General features: G+C 38.4%; 1 protein-coding gene across 1 annotated transcript in view; it reads right to left on the bottom strand.

The window, feature by feature from the left end:
• LOC107663988 (liprin-beta-2-like) overlaps positions 1-16,869 on the bottom strand; it is a 36,600-nt gene extending 19,731 nt beyond the window's left edge. The window contains exons 1-6 of the mRNA XM_016454431.1: positions 16,788-16,869; positions 16,428-16,648; positions 14,020-14,133; positions 4,374-4,460; positions 2,867-2,980; positions 844-975 (exon numbers count right to left, since the gene is read on the bottom strand). Coding sequence (XP_016309917.1) covers positions 844-975; positions 2,867-2,980; positions 4,374-4,460; positions 14,020-14,133; positions 16,428-16,648; positions 16,788-16,869 — 750 coding nt within the window. The remainder of the gene's footprint in view (positions 1-843; positions 976-2,866; positions 2,981-4,373; positions 4,461-14,019; positions 14,134-16,427; positions 16,649-16,787) is intronic.
• Positions 16,870-21,678: the final 4,809 nt, after the last annotated feature.

A 21,678-nucleotide genomic window follows, 5' to 3' on the forward strand; every position in this document is an offset into this window, starting at 1 on the left:
AGAGCATAGAAAAAGAGAGAGAGAGAGAGAGAGAGAGAGAGGCATGCCACTGGAATGCTCATGGGTGGATTGGTGCCATTCTTTAACTATGTGAAGCCCAGCAGTTGTCAGACATCACGCTGAGGTCATTCTTAACACTCTATCTCTGCTAAAAACACTCTGGCTGTTTGTCATTTAGACTTGACTGCTCAAGACCATTACACAGAAATTTGTTCTGCTTGTATTGCATGAGGCCCATAATGGTTAAATGAAAGGTACACAGCCACACAACACACACACAGCTTATGCTAGCACATCATAATGTCAGAGGAAAGGTATATTTTAGATCAACCAGTTCTGTCCCGCAGTAGATACTCTGAACATAGTAATTATATGAAAATAGAACACTGTAAATTAAAAGACACAAATTATTTGACTCAAGTCAAAACAGCAGCTTTTTTTTTTTTTTGAAAATACATAACAGACTTTACAAGACTTTAAGAGACAATACTTTGTTTACAAGACTGATACATTTACTGATATTTGGCGCTTTTGAGATTATTGGTAAAAAAAACTGAGCCCACCTGGTCCCTTAACAGTTTTTTTTTTCTTGCATGTGAACATAGGTTACATCATTTCACTTCAGCAATTTTGAGTACATATCAGTGCCACCCTGATCCAGATCTGTGGTAAAAGTGGATCTGTGCAATACATACCCACTGGTTGTTGCCTAAATAAGTTAGCTTCAAGGGGGTATAAGACCACATTGTATCCAGACTATGTTCTTCAATCTGCATCTCTTAATCCACTTTGGGTGCAATCAGAATCTGTTGAGTTTTATCTTAGATTTTATAAGAGTTTTACCTCAGCTTTATGTTGTCTCTCAGCACTCTTGATGTGTTTCTCTTCCATGTTCTCCAGCTTCAGTTTTAGACAGGACACTTCCTCCATCAACCCTAGCTTCTGTGACTCTAGAGAACTCCTTTTCAGAAGCTCCTATGAGAGTCCACACATAAATGTAAACACACGCACATGCACACAAATGAAGGAAACTAAGCAACTGTACTCTTAAGGAGGCACAAAGTCCGTTCAAAATCTCTGTACTTTGCTGTCCCACAATGGCTAAATATACACAGGTTATGAGGGCTATATTTACCCACTTCTCTCACAGGGACTGACACATGAGAGAGAGCATGAGACAGAGCTTGAGAGTTCTGATCGTGGTGGGAAAAGTGCATTACATTCGAGTATAGTAAACAGAATGGGTGTTAAAACACCCACACAGAATCAAAGCTAAAATAAATAAATAAAACTAAATAAATATTTTTGGAATTTGGATGATAGCAAATATTTAAACATCAGAAAGTGTATACTTAAGTTTGTTTGGCACAACATACCTGTGTGAAACAGTATTTTCCCATGTGAAGACAATCAAATCCAAATACACATCAACACTAAGTAAAGATCACCTGAATGCTTGTTTTAAACATGCCACCAGCAGCTACAGCCCAATAGACTGACTGATTTGTTTCAATGCAAATCAACTGAATAAGTGGTTGAGAACCCTTGGTGTAAAACATAAAAGCAGCGCCTTGCCTTCTTTGATCTTGATGGTTAAACTCAGACACTGAACAGGAATCTATTTCACAGTACAGAAGCCCAAAAAACCATTTCAAAATGTCAGTAGCTTGTGCTGAGGAGTTTTACGTGAGCTCTGAGTCTTTCAAAGACAGCATATGGAAAATATTAGGCCCATGTCACTGGAATAGTATTTGCCTTTGAAGGCCAAAACCTCAATGACCACAGGCACATGCCCTGAAAAGCTTCCCATCTGAAGACTGGAGATTTAATCAGCCAAAGAGCTTTCAAAGCAAAGGCGAGTTAAACAGAAATATGCAATTAGCTTATGAGGAAAATGAGATTTGCAAGCAGCGGAATGTCAATTTTGTCCTTGAAAATGGTATGGATAAGTACAGGTGTCTTACTTACCATGCCTTGAAAGGTTTTATCCTAATGTTTCTCTCCACTTTGCTTCTCTCACTTACTTTCATACAACACTGTTTTTTTATTTTATTTTTTAACTGGACACATCCTTGTCTGGCTGATTACAGAAGAGAAATGTAGGTTGCCTTCTCTCAGCTAATTCCCAAGCCAATTCGAATGCCCTCGTCAATGCCGGCTCTGGAATACAACCGCTACTTAAATATTTGAGTTGCCAAGGTGATGTGATGACCAGTCTCCTTGAATCCCATCAAAGCATTTCCACACAGATGCCAAAGTTGCTTTTCAGGCACATCAGGTGCAGATTTTTCTGTTGATGTGAGCTGGTTCCCTACAGTATAGCTATTAGATTCCTTTAAAATAATAGCTGTTTAAAGACTAAAATTAAAGGAACCAGAATTTTATATTTTCTGAATCCCAAATGCCCAATGTGAAGTCTCAATGGTATTCAGATCTAAAGATATGGCTCAGGTCTCTGAAAATAGGATCACTGTCAAAAAAGTAACAAGTAAACTAAGAAACCTACTGCCTTCAGAAACCCAAACTCGTTAATGCACGATCACTCATTTACACATCCACTGAGCCTATTAAGAATCCTGGCCTTCCCAGTCAGTGTAAAGTAATGTACACTGGATAAACAGCAGATGACTAATGATGTAAATGTTAATATTTTAGTGCCGTTTACAGTTTGCGCAACACATATCAGCAATGGTTGCTTTTTGAATCTGACACAGTCTAATGCATACTTTGCAAAGAGGCAAATACTTTGATGGATTTACCATAATACTTCAGTGTTTGAAATAAATTCTAATACAAATATGAACAAAAAAAAAAAAAAAAAAAAAAATATATATATATATATAATGTTAATAAGTATTACCAATACCTGTTGAAGCATCTCCTCAGTGGAGTTGAGCTTGTGCTGATATTCCACAAGAGAATTCTCCAGGTCTCTGATCTTCTCTCCCTGAGCCTTCACCTGATCTGTCAACACACTCACCTGAGAAACAGGTTTAAATTACGTTTGTTCATTTGAGGTACATCATCTTTGTCCATTGTCCTTCTAAAGTTGCTCCCAGGTCTGAGAGTAAAGTATAAATTACTCACAGTCTAATCACACTCATTATTCTATTCTGAATTAGACTGAATACACAAATACTAGTGCTGTCAAACAATTAATCGTGATTAATCACACCTAAAATAAACGTTTTTTTTTACATAACATATGTGTATACTGTGTATATGTATTATGTATATATAAATACAAACACATGCATGTATATATTTAAGAAAAATATGTTGTTTATATATTAAATATATTTATATATAATATAAAATATAAGAATATAAATATATAAAAAACAACAATAACAGCAATACAGTTTGCAATACAGATACTGTTTTACGACATGACAACATGTTGCCGTCGCACTGGATTATTATTATTATTATTATTATTATTATTATTATGGATTTCAAAGTTACGTCCAATTAACTTCTTTTTGATGTCTTTGCTCATGTTGAAAAGACATCCACTGAGGAGCCAGAATGAAAGTTTTTATGATGTCTTTTTTTGACGTGTTCTGCGCATCCAATATAGGCGTTCATGGAACCTCGATCCGTACAAGATTAAAAACTAGTTCAACTGTGGTCAGTTGACATCATTTCAACATCATTTAAGGTCTCATTTAGACATAATTTATACTGTTTCTGGACCAAATAAACTCTCTCAGGATGCATGAACCTGTTAACCCGCACCTGGATGCCAGCGCACTGAACGCTCTTTGTTTGCACGTATCAATGTTTACGAATAGATTAAATGAAACGGGACAAAATTAATCTTGACAAACTATATATCATTATAAAGGTCTATACATAATAAATATACACAGTACACATATCTTATGTAAACAAAAACTTTTATTTTGGATGTGATTAATCATTATTAATAGTTTGACAGCACGAACATATACATAAACATTGGGTTATTCAGAGTTTCAAACAAATTAAAGCAATATTCTCGTCAACCCAGTCGATCAGGAAGCACCCACATGTACTTACTGTCAAAAACCCAACAAGACAGAACAGGACTAATCCGTAAAGCCCTGTCTGTTCCCATGAAACACCACAATTGTACTGGTTTGGCTAGGAACACTTTATGGTTTTCTTCAATTATTTTATGCTATAACTGAAAGGTTTTCGCAAAATGTCTTCATAAAACGGACATTTATGAAACTAATGTTACATTTTGTATGCTGTCAATGTTGTTCCTATTCAAACATGATTACATTGATGTCATACAACACTGATGTTTAAGCTATTTATTGAAACAAATCATGCTGTTTAGATGCACTTTAAGCAAGTAATTGTAACAAATTGCCCGCATGTTTTACCTGTAACACAAGAGACTCTTTATCTTCTTCTAGACGAGACAGTTGCTCCTGGTAGCTCTCACCATTGCCTGAGCCTTGCACATTGACCTGTGGTTCACAGGTAGTTAGAGTTATGTTTACAGTCAACAGGGAAGAAAGTGAAATCATAAAACGTAAAGTCCACAGCTACTGTTTCAGATGCATACAATAACCGGCTGTTTATAGTTTCTCAACACCCTGTATGATTCTATTTCTATTCAATATGTCACAGCTCTTTGGCAAAATTTCACTATACTCAGCCCACGTAGGGTTTTAGAGAGGAATTTCTTAAGAGGTTTATTTTGATAATAAGGTTTTGGTACACAAATTCCATGCAGTAAAGCTCAAGGACTCTGTGGAATATGTCAGTGATGTGTAAAATATTGAATGTACTAACAAGATTTGCATCTGAATATCTGCTCTATAAAACAATGTAAAACAGTGCATAATGGTCTGTATTATGTCAGAGAAAGCTTCAAAGAACAATAATGGTTGTTTTGATGTTTAATTAAATGTTGTACGGATGTTCACAGGCATATACAAATGTTCTTAAATACAATGTGTGTTTGCATTTTGTGGGAATAAAGACGAAGCAGCAGTAATAAACTGTGGTCAGTTGACATCATTTCAACATCATTTAAGGTCTCATTTAGACATAATTTATACTGTTTCTGGACCAAATAAACACTCTCTAAAAGCAGCGCCTTGCCTGCGCTGCTACACTCACTAAAGGATGCATTAAATTAAAAACCTGTGTTATTTCAATGTAATTTCCATTTGTAATTGCAAAGCAACTCACAGACACTGTTTGTCCAAAAATTATGAAAATAAAATAATCTTCACTGAAACAGTGTTGAAGTTTATGATATAATTAAATATTCAAATAACTGTTGATTGAGCATTTGGTAAAATCAACTGCATCAAACACATTAAATCTCAGCAGAGGATGATTAAACAACTCCACAAACAGCATCACCAGCTTCACTAATTACTAACCAGGGATGCGTCCCGTACAACAGCGTAATTCACTAATTAACCACCATAGTACGATGCATTGTTGTGGAAACTAACTAGCCAGTCACGACTGTTTCCCGAACATGGTCGCATATCTGTCGTTTGAACCACACTAGTTCAACAATTTAGGGCTGTTGTCAATGACGTCACACGCATGTGGTGGAGTAATAACTTCTGCCAGTTAATTGATTCGAGATCTCTGAGATGCTGCTGTATTGAACATGGCACCTGATGACTAATTAAATGTTTTGTTTCCTGTCATTTTGCTTTATTTGATGTTTGATTCATCACGGGTTTCCTCTTACGTCACACTCCGGGGTTCCCTTAGGCATTTATGCACATGCGCATTCTTCAAAAATGGCGCTTATTGAGGACGCGCTAAAATGTATTGATTAAAATGTATATGTATTTAAATTAAATGGAATATATAGATTGTACTACATGTTAGCTTGCTTATTGTGCCCAAAAGCATAATTTATTTAAGTCCATATGTCTTACTAACAAGAAACTGTGCTTCTAAACACAGGACAGGATACATCCTTGCTTTACACCAGTCACCACCTCAAACCAGTCACTATATCCATCTTCAGTCCTCACTCTGCATTTGGAGGTGTTGTAGATCTGCTCAATGGCCCCTACGACTTTTGATGGGATGCCGTAGGCAAGCAGAATCTTCCAGAGTGATTGCCTGTGCACGCTGTCGAATGCTTTGGAGAAGTCGATGAAGCTGACTGCAAGAGGTGCCTGGAGTTCTCCACACGTCTCAACAATTCTCCGCAGCATGAAGATTTGTTCCGTGCAAGAGCGTTTTGGCTGGAAGCCTGCCTGTACTTCACACAGCTCAGAGTCTACATTGCCTCATATTCTATTGAGGATGACCCTGCAGTAGACTTGTCCAGGAATTGAGAGCAGAGTGACCCCCCTCCAGTTATCACACTCCGCCAGGCTGCCTTTCTTCGGAATGCACACCACCTCACCATTCTTCCAATCCTCTGGTACGACGCCACACAGACTGCACATCCAGGTGATCACACTCTCGCCGCCAGCCTTCAGCATCTCGGCTGTTATGCCGTCGTGCCCTGAGACTTGTTGTTATTGAGGGTGGAGATGGACTTGCGGATTTCGTCCTCCGAGAAGTCAGATGTATCGATGGGAAGTACCTGAAGTGGGTCTTCCACAGTGACAGGGCATGCTGGTTTCCGGTCTATTGAGGACCTCTTTGAAGTGTTCAGCCCACCTTGCCAACTTGTCCTCACCTCTGGAGAGTGGTGTGCCATCCTTTGCTTTCACTGGTCCTGACCCTGTTTTCAACGTGCTGCAGATCTACTTGGCGATCTGGTAGACCGTGCGCATGTCATTACGACTAGCTGCGTCTTGGGCTTCCTCAGCTTGTCTGTCCAGCCACTCTAGCTTGTCCCTCTGTGCACTGCTTTTTACTGCCATGTCCATCTTGATGTATTCCTGGTAGGCATCCTCGCCATTAGATGGACTAAACATTCTCTGATGTATCGCTTTCCTCTCTGCTATCAGCTCCCAGGTCCGGTCACTGATCCAGGTCTCTTTGAGAGACTTCTTGTGCCAAGGATCTCTTCCCCGGCAGCTGACATGGCATCTTTTAGCTGGTCCCACCAATCCAACGATCCCGGCACCGGATCAGCCAGTGCTGAGAATCTGTTGTTTAGGAACAACTGAAACTGGGCACCTGTTACTGCATAATTTAGCTTGATTGTGTCGTACCGCTGGGGCTTGGAGTCTTTCTTCTTTTTCTGCTTCAGCTTGACTTTGAACGTTGCTATGGCCAAATGATGGTCACTGCAGATATCGGCGCCGCGGTGGACACGGACGTCTTGCAAGCATGGTGTTGCAATGTGTAGCATTGTGGTCAATCTGAGTCTGGGTTTTGTGGTCATTAGATGTCCACGTTATCTTGTGTATGGCTTTATGTTTGAATAATGTCGAACCGACCTTCATGTTGTTCATGGCACAGAACTGCACCAACGATCACCGTTGTCTGTACGCTTGCCATACCCATATGGGCCCAGAACCTCTTCAAAGCCAGATCGATCTTCACCAACCTGTGCGTTGAGGTCTCCCATGACCAATAGAATATCATGACGTGGCACTTTATTCAGTAGGTCTTGCAATTGCTGGTAGACGATTTCCTTCTCTGTGTCGTCATAGTCATTATGCGGAGCATAGCATTGGACAATGGTTACCTTGGCATGTGAGGTGGCGAACCTTGCCGTCAGAAGACGCTCGTTGACTGGGGTCCACTCTGCTAGTGCCCCATATGCCTGGTGATCCAGCATGAGGGCAACACCATCACGATGTATGTTGTCTTGGCGTCCAGAGAACAAGACAATCTTGTTCCCCGAGGACAGTTTGCCAAAACTGGTCCAACGAACTTCACTGAGGCCTAATATGTTAATGTTATAGGCCTCCATCTCTTTGATAACTTGCTGCAGCTTGGAAAACTGGAATACAGTTCTTACATTCCAGTAGCCTATTCGAGTTACTATCTTGGCAGACAGGACTCGACGCTGTTTGCGAATGTTAATTTGAACTATGGTTTCGGGAAACACAGAATCGTTGAACTATGTTGGTAATGACGGAATTTGCGACCATAGTTGGCTAACGATGCTTTTGGGAAATGCACCCCAGACTGACTTTATTTCTGTCAGACATCCACAGAAGCTCTTATTGAGAATTAACAGAGGTTTAGATGTTGATATTTATGTTTCATTTGAAGTCACCATTGTGGTGGACAGTGTTTGCTTTAGTTGGGATCTTGGTCCTCCTACTTCTTGTGTTAGGTTTTCTTTGGCTGCTGTAACTGTGTGTTTGTGAAATACAATTGTTGTGGCAAAGAAGGCCAAAATAAAGTGAAATCAGGTGTTATCAGCTCCTTGTTGATTATGGCGAAATCATCACAAAATGAGCATGTGATGTTGTGATTTTAGTTTTGTTTTATATTTGGCATTTATAGCCAACAACCTTGTGAAGCTGCAGTTCAGGCACCACGAGCATTGAAATTATCACTTATTCTGAAGGTGGACAAAATGCATGTGCATGGTCACACACAGACATCAAGATTTTGCACATGAATCACAGCAATGGTGGAAATCAAATCAAGCAAAAAAGCTTCATGCTGCAATGCATGATGGGTGGCTTCATAGTGCACACTCATCCTTAATTCCCAAGCTTTTTTGTTTTGATTGTCATTGTTGTTGTGATTCATATACAAAATCTTCTTGTCTGTGTGTGACCACATGATGCACTTGCTCAAAATATTTTGTGCACATGCGTTTTATCCATAAATATAAACACAAAATTAAAATGCAGCATTAGATGAACACAGCATGATTTTGTCATCATTAACAAGATGATAACACTTGATTTTGGCTTTCCTCTGCCACAACAATTATATTTTACAAACACTCGGTTACCGCAATTAAAGAAAATCTAACACAAGAAGTACGAGGACCAAGATCCCAACTAAAGTAAACACTGTCCAGCACAATGGTGACTTAAATATCAACATTTAAACCTCTGGTAATTATCAATAAAAGCTATAGATGTCTGACAGAAATAAAGTCAGTCTGGTTAGTAATGAATGAAGTTGTTTGATCCTCCTCTGCTGAGATTTTGAGAGATTGAATGTCTTTGATTTGCAGTTGATTTTACCAAATTCTCAATTATCAGTTATTTGATCATTTAATTATCTCATAAACTTCAACGCTGTTTCATTGAAGACTCTTTTATTTTCGTAATTTTTGGACAAACGCAGTGTCTGTGAGTTTATTTGCATTAACAAATGGAAATTACATTGAAATAGCACGAGTTTTAATTTAACCTGTTAACCTGCACCCCCCATTTTGGGACTCACAGCTGAAAATGACCTATCTAACGTAAAATGGTAACAGTTCCTGACAACAGTGTAAAAAGTTGTAGACACTGAAGTGCCTTGAAAAAAATTATACCACACTGAATGTTTTTTTTTATTTTTTTTATATACAAATACATGAAATAAGTCCTGGAGCAATCCAGAAAAGTAATGGGTTCAAAGGCACATGTCTCATGAGTTTATATTTAAAATTTTAAGAAGATACCATGAAAAATGTGATTCCTGCAACCATTTTTTCTGAAACTATTTCTAGTACCCCCTCCCCGTTTGAGGAAAAAATAGCCACCAAATGTATTGAAGGGTTCTACAAAATAATTTTAGTCATTATACATACCACTGCATAGTTTTTCAATTATAAAATAATAGACAGAATCTTAGACATCGTATAAGTGATTTATTTGAACACTAGAAAAATACAATAAGAATAATTTGAAACATGTTGAATAGAAAAAAAATATATAAAAATTATTTGTGCAAAAAGCCGATCGCTACACCCCCATCAGATGACAGGTGCGTCACAGCGTGCATCACGAGCTGTCACGAGAGAGTGCCAGAATTCAAATAAACAATATTCCGAGTATCTTTGACTTTTTTTTTAGTGGATGGACTCATTCTGTTTGTAACACTGTATGCTATAAAACCATGTTGCTTTTTACTACCAAGACGCAGTTTTAAGTTATTCCATAACGGAGAAACAATAACTCTCCCAGGAGAAATGAGACGTAAACAAAGGAATAACCATCCATATTACAACGTTATTGTTTAGTTGGACTAAAGGTGCTCTATGGGATGTTGTTCAGTGAACCCTTGCCTTTCTAACTAAACCAGGATTTACAGCAGTGTATGCATTTGTGACTCGTTATTACGATGAATCTGGTACGTACTGCGTGTTTATTATGCATGTTTTGATGTGTACTGCTTACACAAATTTAGCAAATACATTCCTTATAAGCTTTCCATGAAAAAAACAGCGACCTATCATCGATGCTTGAGGCTTAGACCTTTATAATGATATATAGTTTGTCAAGATTAATTTTGTCCCGTTTCATTTAATCTATTCGTAAACATTGATACGTGCAAACAAAGAGCGTTCAGTGCGCTGGCATCCAGGTGCGGGTTAACAGGTTCATGCATCCTGAGAGAGTTTATTTGGTCCAGAAACAGTATCAATTATGTCTAAATGAGACCTTAAATGATGTTGAAATGATGTCCACTGACCACAGTTGAACTAGCTGTTAACCTTGTACGGAGGTTCCACGAATGTCTATATTAGACGTGCAGAACACATAAAAAAAAGAAGTCATAAAAACTTTCATTCTGGCTCCTCAGTGGACGTCTTTTCAACGCGTGCAAAGACATCAAATAGACGTCCTTTGGATGTAACTTTGCCCAGTGGGAGGCAGCATCAGAAATGAAGGAAGCTAGAATGTGTGACTATTCCATGCTGCCATCTCGGCTGGTTTCAACACTCAAAGAGGTGAGTATAGTATACTAGCAGTATATTGTCTTTTTCTGCTTGTCTTACAGTTTGCAACAACACAAGCTTGTTTCTGACATTTATTATGTTTTCTAGAAAAACGTCTGACGTGTTTACGTTTTACGTGATAACGTGAAAAAGCAACACAAAATCCGATCTGAGTGGTCAGACTGAAACGGATTTCCAGGAATGCGATTTGAATAGGATTCCAAACCACATGCGAATGTAGCTTGAAACAGATTTGCACAAATCGGATTTAATGTAGTTCGTTGCCGTTCATACTATCTAAATATGGATTTCAATTGGATTTGGGCTGACAGTCTGAACAAGGCTAAACCGTTCTAAAGACCTTCATTAGCTGGGCAGTGGGTCTGCAGAAGCAAAGTTGTAGAGCTCAGAATCAAGAATTATTACATATAATGCAGCTTACACATTCTCACCGACAGTTAATGTAGATTGCAGACAAAAAATCAAAACTGGAGGCAAATTGGTGCTGGTTCATATAGGGTGAAGATTGATATGTTTTAATTATCAAAAACATGATCTAAGCATCAATTTAGCTGGTTCAATATATATTCTAGACCTATCTCCGATCCAAGTGCTGTAGTATAAAATGTGTTTTGACTAGAACTGGCGATGACAGTTGTGTACTGTGTTAAAAAAACAAACAGACAAACAAACAGTTCAACGACTTTGAAACTCGTGTACCTAAGAGTGGCACAAGTGTTCTTTATATTGAACCTGGAGGTCCACAGTCCTGCATAATTTACCTTCATTCCTTATCAATCTAACCTGGCTGCAATGTTCTAGTTATCCTGAAAACTTTGATTAGTTTGTGTTTGATTAAGGTTGGAGTTAAACTCTACAGTGGACATCCAGGACAAGATTTGAAGAGGACTCATTCTGTTTGTAACACTGTATGCTATAAAACCATGTTGCTTTTTACTACCAAGACGCAGTTTTAAGTTATTCCATAACGGAGAAACAATAACTCTCCCAGGAGAAATGAGACGTAAACAAAGGAATAACCATCCATATTACAACGTTATTGTTTCGTTGGGCTAAAAGTGCTCTGTGGGATGTTGTTCAGTGGTCCCTTACCTTTCTAACTGAACCGGGATTTACAACAGTGGATGCGTTTGTGACTCGTTATTACGATGAATCTGGTACGTACTGCGTTTTGATTATGCATGTTTTGATGTGTACTGCTTACACAAATTTAGCAAATACATTCCTTATAAGCTTTCCATGAAAAAAACAGCGACCTATCATCGATGCTTGAGGCTTAGACCTTTATAATGATATATAGTTTGTCAAGATTAATTTTGTCCCGTTTCATTTAATCTATTCGTAAACATTGATACGTGCAAACAAAGAGCGTTCAGTGCGCTGGCATCCAGGTGCGGGTTAACAGGTTCATGCATCCTGAGAGAGTTTATTTGGTCCAGAAACAGTATCAATTATGTCTAAATGAGACCTTAAATGATGTTGAAATGATGTCCACTGACCACAGTTGAACTAGCTGTTAACCTTGTACGGAGGTTCCACGAATGTCTATATTAGACGTGCAGAACACATAAAAAAAAGAAGTCATAAAAACTTTCATTCTGGCTCCTCAGTGGACGTCTTTTCAACGCGTGCAAAGACATCAAATAGACGTCCTTTGGATGTAACTTTGCCCAGTGGGAGGCAGCATCAGAAATGAAGGAAGCTAGAATGTGTGACTATTCCATGCTGCCATCTCGGCTGGTTTCAACACTCAAAGAGGTGAGTATAGTATACTAGCAGTATATTGTCTTTTTCTGCTTGTCTTACAGTTTGCAACAACACAAGCTTGTTTCTGACATTTATTATGTTTTCTAGAAAAACGTCTGACGTGTTTACGTTTTACGTGATAACGTGAAAAAGCAACACAAAATCCGATCTGAGTGGTCAGACTGAAACGGATTTCCAGGAATGCGATTTGAATAGGATTCCAAACCACATGCGAATGTAGCTTGAAACAGATTTGCACAAATCGGATTTAATGTAGTTCGTTGCCGTTCATACTATCTAAATATGGATTTCAATTGGATTTGGGCTGACAGTCTGAACAAGGCTAAACCGTTCTAAAGACCTTCATTAGCTGGGCAGTGGGTCTGCAGAAGCAAAGTTGTAGAGCTCAGAATCAAGAATTATTACATATAATGCAGCTTACACATTCTCACCGACAGTTAATGTAGATTGCAGACAAAAAATCAAAACTGGAGGCAAATTGGTGCTGGTTCATATAGGGTGAAGATTGATATGTTTTAATTATCAAAAACATGATCTAAGCATCAATTTAGCTGGTTCAATATATATTCTAGACCTATCTCCGATCCAAGTGCTGTAGTATAAAATGTGTTTTGACTAGAACTGGCGATGACAGTTGTGTACTGTGTTAAAAAAACAAACAGACAAACAAACAGTTCAACGACTTTGAAACTCGTGTACCTAAGAGTGGCACAAGTGTTCTTTATATTGAACCTGGAGGTCCACAGTCCTGCATAATTTACCTTCATTCCTTATCAATCTAACCTGGCTGCAATGTTCTAGTTATCCTGAAAACTTTGATTAGTTTGTGTTTGATTAAGGTTGGAGTTAAACTCTACAGTGGACATCCAGGACAAGATTTGAAGAGCGTCTTGGGTTACGAGTGTAACCTTAGTTCACTGAGAAGGGGAACTGAAGCATGTGTCAAAATCTGACAATTCCATTGGCCATCGACAATCCATGACATCACTGCAGGTGCACCCAAGAGTATAAGAGGGTGCATGAACATATATCATCAATTTATTTGTCTAAAGAAAACGTTGCAGGCAGGCCCGAAGCATGGCATCCCTTCCTTGTGAATCAACTGCTAGACACCACCTATAGGGAATACTGGCCCATGGAGAACATTTCTAGTTCCCTTAGCCTGCCACTACCTGAGGTGAGCAAACATATCATCTAAAAACTGTACCCATAGGGAAACACAGGGGAGCTACAGCTTTACTGCCCAAACATAATGGGGAAATCACATCCAGCAGCTCCTTGTACGCAGGGCTGGGAGGCTGGGAAAGCTCACTTGCAAACATTCATGCCTTATTCGGCCATATCCATCTCTTCCTGTTTGGATAGTGCCAGCAAAATGCTATCTGCTGGATCAGAAGACTCAAGAGATGCCTCTCCAGGATCCTCAAGTGGGTGAAAGGACCACAAGAAAGGCATACCTCTCTCGAATTCCTCTGGCAACTCGACCTGCAGCCCCTACAAGATGAGTATATGCTGTGCCTCGGCCATAGAGGGTCCAAAGCCAGGGGGACAGACACCTTTACCACATCTCTCTAGAAAACAGAGACAAATGCTGACTTCAAATGCGAGCTTCTTCATCAGCTCTCTCAAGAACTGAACATGCATGCTTCTCACCCAAGCACATAACACTAACTTGTGTGTCTTGTGTTATTGAACACAAGTTGTTCAATTCAATTCAATAAACATGAATTGCACTGAATTGAACAACTTGTGTGTCTGCAGGTGTCAGATATCTACGACATGGAGGACACACTTCCTGAAATGGTTGGTTGAGTGTTCCACAATAATCATATGCTGCAACGTAAACAAATGGCTCTCGAAGACAAAAAAAGCTGATGGCGTACATTGCAGGCTCCAGGGCTGGGTGATATAGCTAAAAAAAATGATCATCATATAATGTTCCATATCATTCGGTATTGGTAATTATTGAAAAATGTTAATAACCTTTTTTAAACAAAGAGCAGTATATATAATTTTTTTTTATTTTTTATTTTAACCTGCACAGTTTATTAAGACAAACAACAAATAATTTTAGTTTTAACAGTCAAACACAAAATTATATTTAAACAAATCTCCTTTCTTATATTGTATATGCGTCAAATAGAATTTTGTAAATTGCATAAACAATTATGAACAAAACAGCATCATGTATTTATGCATAGCTTAATACAACAATCTGAAGCGCTGATCACACAGATTTCATTTAAAAACATGAGACACAGTGGAATGGAATAATGCTGCATTCACGCCATCTTGTAATTAACATAATTCCGAGATGACGTGACGTTTTACTCAGTGTTGTCCATGTTCTCAAATGGAGAAAAACAAAATCAGTATACGAGAACAGAAAAAGTAATGCTTACCTTCTTAAGCCATGCAAAATGTTTGTAAAAATCAACGTCCCATTCCATTTTGCAGGGCCATTATGAGATCCTTAAGTCTCATAGCATTATAACTAGCTCAGACATGAGGAGAGTGAATGCATCTTTCTTTCTTTTCACCCTTCATGTAAAGACTGTGAGTTATTTCTCTTCTTCTTTGTCTTTACTCTAAGTTTAGCCTTTGGTTTAGGTTCCTGAGCATCTGGTTTGGAGAAGCGGTCTGTAATATCAGACTTCACTCCTGCCAGCTGCCCTTGTTTTCTTTTTCTTTTTTCCCCCTCCCTTTTCTCCTCCTTTACTCTCCTCCTCCACTCTTTTTTTCCTCTGCCAAACTATTTTTTTCTTCTTGTTTCTAAACTTATACCACCTCCTCAGACTTAACGCTCACACAGGTTGCCAGATTGTGGGCACGCAAGAGGATCATGCACAACTGACAATGAAAGGTGACAATAATTTATCATTTTAATATGCCTCTGAGCTTTTTAGATAGAAGCTGATGCTTTTTAGGATATAATCTCTGAGACAGTTCTTTTGCTAGCATGGCTGCTGTGTTTTCCACCAACTGGCAACCTGGGGTGTCAAAATATTATTGGGTAAATTGAAAGAAAAAAAGAATAACTGGCTGTAGAATCTTTTTTTTTTTTCTCTGAAAAACAAGTATGTGAATTCAGCATGTTTCTTAAATATCTGCTTGAATATATGCTTTAATACAGTCAACCATTTTCACACAGCACCTTTAAAGCTCCACTGTGGTTTTGCTTTTTTCATTCTCTACTCACTCGTGAGAGAAACCTTACTCAAAGCGATCCTGGCAAAAACAACAACTCATCATATTCTAGACTGGAGCACCTTACATGAAGAAATGTGAAGTGATGCAAATAGCAAAGCATCTCAGTGGTGTCATACTAATTATCAGAATGTTGCTCGGCCAATTAAATTATCCACCTTATTCTTCACGTAAAAAATGGGCACGGCCATTTGTAAACTTTATGGGTCTTGCTTCCAGTCTCATTTGCTTCCAGCTACTTTTAGCTGTACAAAACCTCTCGTTTTGTTGCGGGATATTGCAAATTGGTGTGTCTTACCAAATTATTTTAGTGTATTATCTTAATAATGAAGACACTGGTTTGTAATGCAAACAGATTTACCGTTTACTGCACATTGTTATTCTTCTCGTTATTTCTCTATAGCGGATAATGAACTGGAAGTCTCGCCAATAGGCTTACTTCCGCATTTGGGAATAAGGTGAATAAGACCAGAACAAACTGTTGTGCAAAAAATAATTACATTCATTAGAATGTCACTAATAAGATACCACTATCTTTAAACTGTACTGTGACAGTTATGCTCTGTAAATAGCAAAAGGTAACTCTGGCAAGGACTAAGTGTTTAAAATAAAATAAAATAATAAAATAAAATAAAATAATAAAAAAAAAAGTTCTCACTGAAATCTCTGATCTCCTGTCAATCCACAGCAGCAGAGCGTGAGCCGTGGCAGAGGGCATTTGTCTCAGCAGGGTCTCCTTGTCCTCTGCACATATCTGTCCTTCCAGGGCAAATTTCAGCTCCTCAGCCAGCTGGAGAACCCTGAGATGAGCAGGACACACTGGAAAGGTATGTACTGCTAGAGAGTTAACATCACCCGCTGACACCACAGCCTTGGACCCTACAGGACAAAGACAAAAAGAGGTACTGTGTCCAGAGCTATATTTTATGTTTATCATGGGTTTATAATAATGGAGATGGAATGTAAACGCACAATTTACGTGATTAAAAGAGCACGAAATTCTAAATAAATCTCCTACGACAACTTGCAGTGTTTTCATCGAGGCTGACAAAAGAACACAACGCTGCAGCCAACAAAATGCCATTATCGCTGTTTTCCATATTCATGGAGAAATATGTTTACATGGCTTTTTAAAAATGCCAGGTTGCCGGTGTTTCGTATGCGTTTGGCCAATCAGCATACACTGATAGTTCCTATAAAGAATGAGAATGTGACGTAACGCCGCGTTGAGTTCTGGGAAACGGCTTTGTTTATCCGCCATACTTGCAGGATAGCGCTGCCTTTCCACTATTGAGTTTAGGGCAGCATTTGATATATGCTTATGTGAAAATGTGAACGCAACGTGTTTGTTTACACGTTAAGCATTTTCCTCTCATATAAAGAGCGCTTAATGCACCGAGACAGTACACACATCTTACTAATAAAGCATAATATGAGCAGGAAAAACTAATAGTTATCGCCTTACTTACTCAGCTGATTAATTACATTGATAATTGCAAAACATTTTTGTATTACAAGTTTTCTAAAATGTTAGGTTTAAATATACAAATTAGTCATTATTTAAAGAAATATGTGCTAATTTGCATAAATTTCTAGTACAAAAATCTAAACACTGGATGATGTCAGTTTCAAAATTCTTGTTTAATTTTTTTGACATATTAGAGTCAAAAAAGTTTTTACAGAGGGAAGTTTGGGTATCTCATTTTTGTCACTCCATAATTCAGAAAATGCTTAGAACGGACAGAAAACACTATATTTTCAAAATTTTGGGGCAAATAAAATATTGTATATAATCAAGCAAATTATATATGAACAAATCCCTCTGTAAAAACCTTCAGGATATAGACAGGAATAAAAATGTAAAGTTTGGTGTGTGTAAGTGCTACTGAAGTGGAGATTTATGACTCAGTGTAGGAGAAAAAACTCATTTTGAGAAGACGGGCTTTAAAAATATGTATTTTAATTGAAATCTATTGACACAAATAGATAAAGTGCTATAAAAGAAACACTTAACAGTGTTTTTTGGATGTTTTCTTTCCACTAGTCTGAAAAAAGACTTTATGAAAAACCAAATAGCCCAAAATCTCAAACTTGACAGGTGCGTGAAAAAACAGTGTTTTGCCTGCAGTGTCTCCCCTTAAAATTTCCAACAAAGAAATGGATCGACTTCTGTCAGCTTGTCGAACACACACTTTTATTTGGATAATCCACCATATGATGGCTAAAGCAGCAGCGAGCGTCCAGCGACACTGTTTTCACGCTAATCAGGTAAACATTGTAAACAAAATTCTACAAAACCTAAGAGAAAAAAAAACAAATTATCATGCAGTGCGATAAAATAGCTTCTCTTCCCTGCAAACAATACAATGAATAATGAATGATTGTTTAACTTAAAGGCAAAAACAAAACAAAAGATACTTAGAGCACTTATCCTTATAGAGAATGAAAAGTAACCATGGGAACGGATAGCGTATCCTGCTAATATGGAGGCGCCTTCCCGAAATGCAATGCGGAGTGAAAAGATTGTGACGTAACTCCTTGTTCTCTATAAAACTGTTTTAGACCCTATTCTGAAGTAGGATCTGATCTAAATTAGTTCCCCCAAACGGAGTACCTATAACTACAGGTGCATCTCAATAAATTAGAATGTTGTGGAAAAGTTCATTTATTTCAGTAATTCAACTCAAATTGTGAAACTTGTGTATTAAATAAATTCAATGCACACAGACTGAAGTAGTTTAAGTCTCTGGTTCTTTTAATTGTGATGATTTTGGCTCACATGTAACAAAAACCAACCAATTCACTATCTCAACAAATTACAATATGGTGACATGCCAATCAGCTAATCAACTCAAAACACCTGCAAAGGTTTCCTGAGCCTTCAAAATGGTCTCTCAGTTTGGTTCACTAGGCTACACAATCATGGGGAAGACTGCTGATCTGACAGTTGTCCAGAAGACAATCATTGACACCCTTCACAAGGAGGGTAAGCCACAAACATTCATTGCCAAAGAAGCTGGCTGTTCACAGAGTGCTGTATCCAAGCATGTTAACAGAAAGTTTGAGTGGAAGGAAAAAGTGTGGAAGAAAAAGATGCACAACCAGCCGAGAGAACCGCAGCCTTATGAGGATTGTCAAGCAAAATCGATTCAAGAATTTGAGTGAACTTCACAAGGAATGGACTGAGGCTGGGGTCAAGGCATCAAGAGCCACCACACACAGAATTGAGGCAGTAATTAAAGCAAAAGGAGCCCCTACCAAGTATTGAGTACATGTACAGTAAATGAACATACTTTCCAGAAGGCCAACAATTCACTAAAAATGTTTTTTTTATTGGTCTTATGAAGTATTCTAATTTGTTGAGATAGTGAATTGGTGGGTTTTTGTTAAATGTGAGCCAAAATCATCACAATTAAAAGAACCAAAGACTTAAACTACTGCAGTCTGTGCATTGAATTTATTTAATACACGAGTTTCACAATTTGAGTTGAATTACTGAAATAAATGAACTTTTCCACGACATTCTAATTTATTGAGATGCACCTGTATGTTCCTAGTTCCTGCGGTGTGAACATGTCAAAAAACGGGAATTTCTGCCAATAGTTCTAGGAACTATGAAAAGGTTCCTCCTGTGTTATGGATCAACTGGGGATGCACGCGTGCGTGCACGCAAGTATGTTTACCTGAATTTCCAGCAGATGTTAGATGGCGACAGATTCGTCAAATGCGATATTCCACAGATCATAGATTAAAAAATGTTTCACCAGTTGTATACATTGGTATCATGATAAAAAACATTTTGATTTTGCGGTGTCCGTTCCTACGTATTTCACGCAGTTTTAAGGAAGTTTACTATGCTTATATTTCATGCCCACATTAACATGGGACATTCAACGAACTGAAGTGAAACTGTATTTTCTTTTCAATATTACTGTATCACATTGTGTCTGTAGTGTGCAGTCATGTGTTCTAATTAACAGATACAGATTAAGTAAAAATTAGCAGTAGGCTACCCAAACATGAATTGCAACCTTAATGTTTTAATTGACAAGTCTTGTTAATTGATCTGAGGTTAGTATTGTTCCTAATCAAATTGTTTATTTTCTGAGGCTACGTCCATACGAAGCCAGAGCTTTCCCTATCCGATCTTTTTTCCCCCCTCATCTCAAGTAATAGCTGCAGAGATCAGAGGTACTTTGGCTTGAGATTGTAAAGTGATTTTACTCTGCTGATTTTTTTTATTTTTATTTCCCAGATCTCTTGCTTAACCAGCTCTGATGCCACTGTATCCTCTTCCCTGGACATAAAGCAGCTACGTTTCATCCTGGATTTATGACTGATCTGAAATCAACATTTTGCCTTGGCTTAGAACTCTGTTTATTCTGTTTTCTGTATTCAGTTTCTTATATATCAATTCAGTTTCATAATCAATTAAAAAAAAACAGTTGATCCATAACACTGTACGAAAGCGCCTATAGACAGATAGATTGATAGATAGATAGATATTGTTATTTAGTTATTTAGCTAGTTAGTTATCAATATTTTAACAAACTGTTTTTGCTTTTGTAAATCTCTAGGGGTTCAGGGGGTTCTCAGGGGTTTAAATTCAGTTCCTGGAGGGCCTGTCCTGCAGGGTTTAGCTCCTGAACCAGCTAATCAGCTACAATCTACAGGACAGTGACCCTTCAGGACTGGAGTTTGGCATGTACTCTAGATGTACAGTACATAACCTCTATTATGATGGACTAGCCTCTTTGCATGGGTAACAACGCCCCCACCAGGTTCATAAACATTAAATAGCAATGAATGTAAACAAGCTTTGTATATTAATATGCTGGTTGTGATATGTCAAAAAATTGTTTGTATTAAATAAACAACTGGTTAGGCCTACATTAAATTTTAACAACACATAGAGAAAACTGAATAAAAAAAAAGAAAACACAATAAATGCTGCCAATCATAGTTTTTTTTTTTTTTTTTTAACAATGAGATGGCCAGTAACAATAGGGTAGAAGGCAACATCATAATCAGGTGAAATGAATTTATTAAAATTATTATTACAATTACCATACAGGATTTTAGAAAGAACGCAAAGTACTAGTGTGCGAACTTACCACAGTGTGGATTTTAGAAAGTGTACAAAGACTTCACGTGCACACTTACCATAACATGGATTTAAAAATACTGTTCTAAGGGGCCCTTGTGGCACTCTGAAAGAGCAGCCCATAGATGGAAATGGTGCATCCCAAAACACTATAATTTGAGAAGTCATCAACTCGATCTAAGGTATAATGCTGGAGTGACTAGCAGTAAATCTCTAGCTGAGGGAGCAAACACCCAGTTCTCATTCGAGAAGGGGGCTCGACCTACAGCATGTTTCAATGCTGGAAAGGCTAGCAGTAAGTTACCTTAGCTGAGGGAGCACAACACCCAGCTCTCAACGAGAGGGGTACCACCGTCTCAACGGAGGTACCAAAAAAGTTCGGAAGGCGAAACGGAGCATCGAGAAGAAAGCCCCTCTCTTTCTTCCCGATATCTGCCAGGTCTCTCACGTGAGAGGAGAACTCTGAATTAAGAAAGGAGTAGCGTGCTCATAGGTAACCCTCTGATAAAAGCGGAGCACTGCTAAACACAATATACCAGACAGGGCAACCTGAAAGCATAAGCCCAGCCCGGACGTCCAGGAAATGTTTTGCAGTGCCGTGCCGGGGGCCTGATGATCAAGAAGGCTCCCGCTCCCTTTGACCCGCGATTCCTCCTACCCCTACCCGCAGGCAGGGGAGGAGTGCGAGCCGTGACATTAGCCTTCTGTGCCCATCTCTGATCCTCGAACCGAGACGGGCCAGGACCCCTGGGTTGTTAGGGCTCAGACCTGGACCTTCGTGGAATGAAGGATTTGAAGGCCGCTG

Source organism: Sinocyclocheilus anshuiensis, unplaced genomic scaffold (genome assembly GCF_001515605.1).
Source record: "Sinocyclocheilus anshuiensis isolate Anshui unplaced genomic scaffold, SAMN03320099.WGS_v1.1 scaffold215, whole genome shotgun sequence".
Taxonomy (NCBI): domain Eukaryota; kingdom Metazoa; phylum Chordata; class Actinopteri; order Cypriniformes; family Cyprinidae; genus Sinocyclocheilus; species Sinocyclocheilus anshuiensis.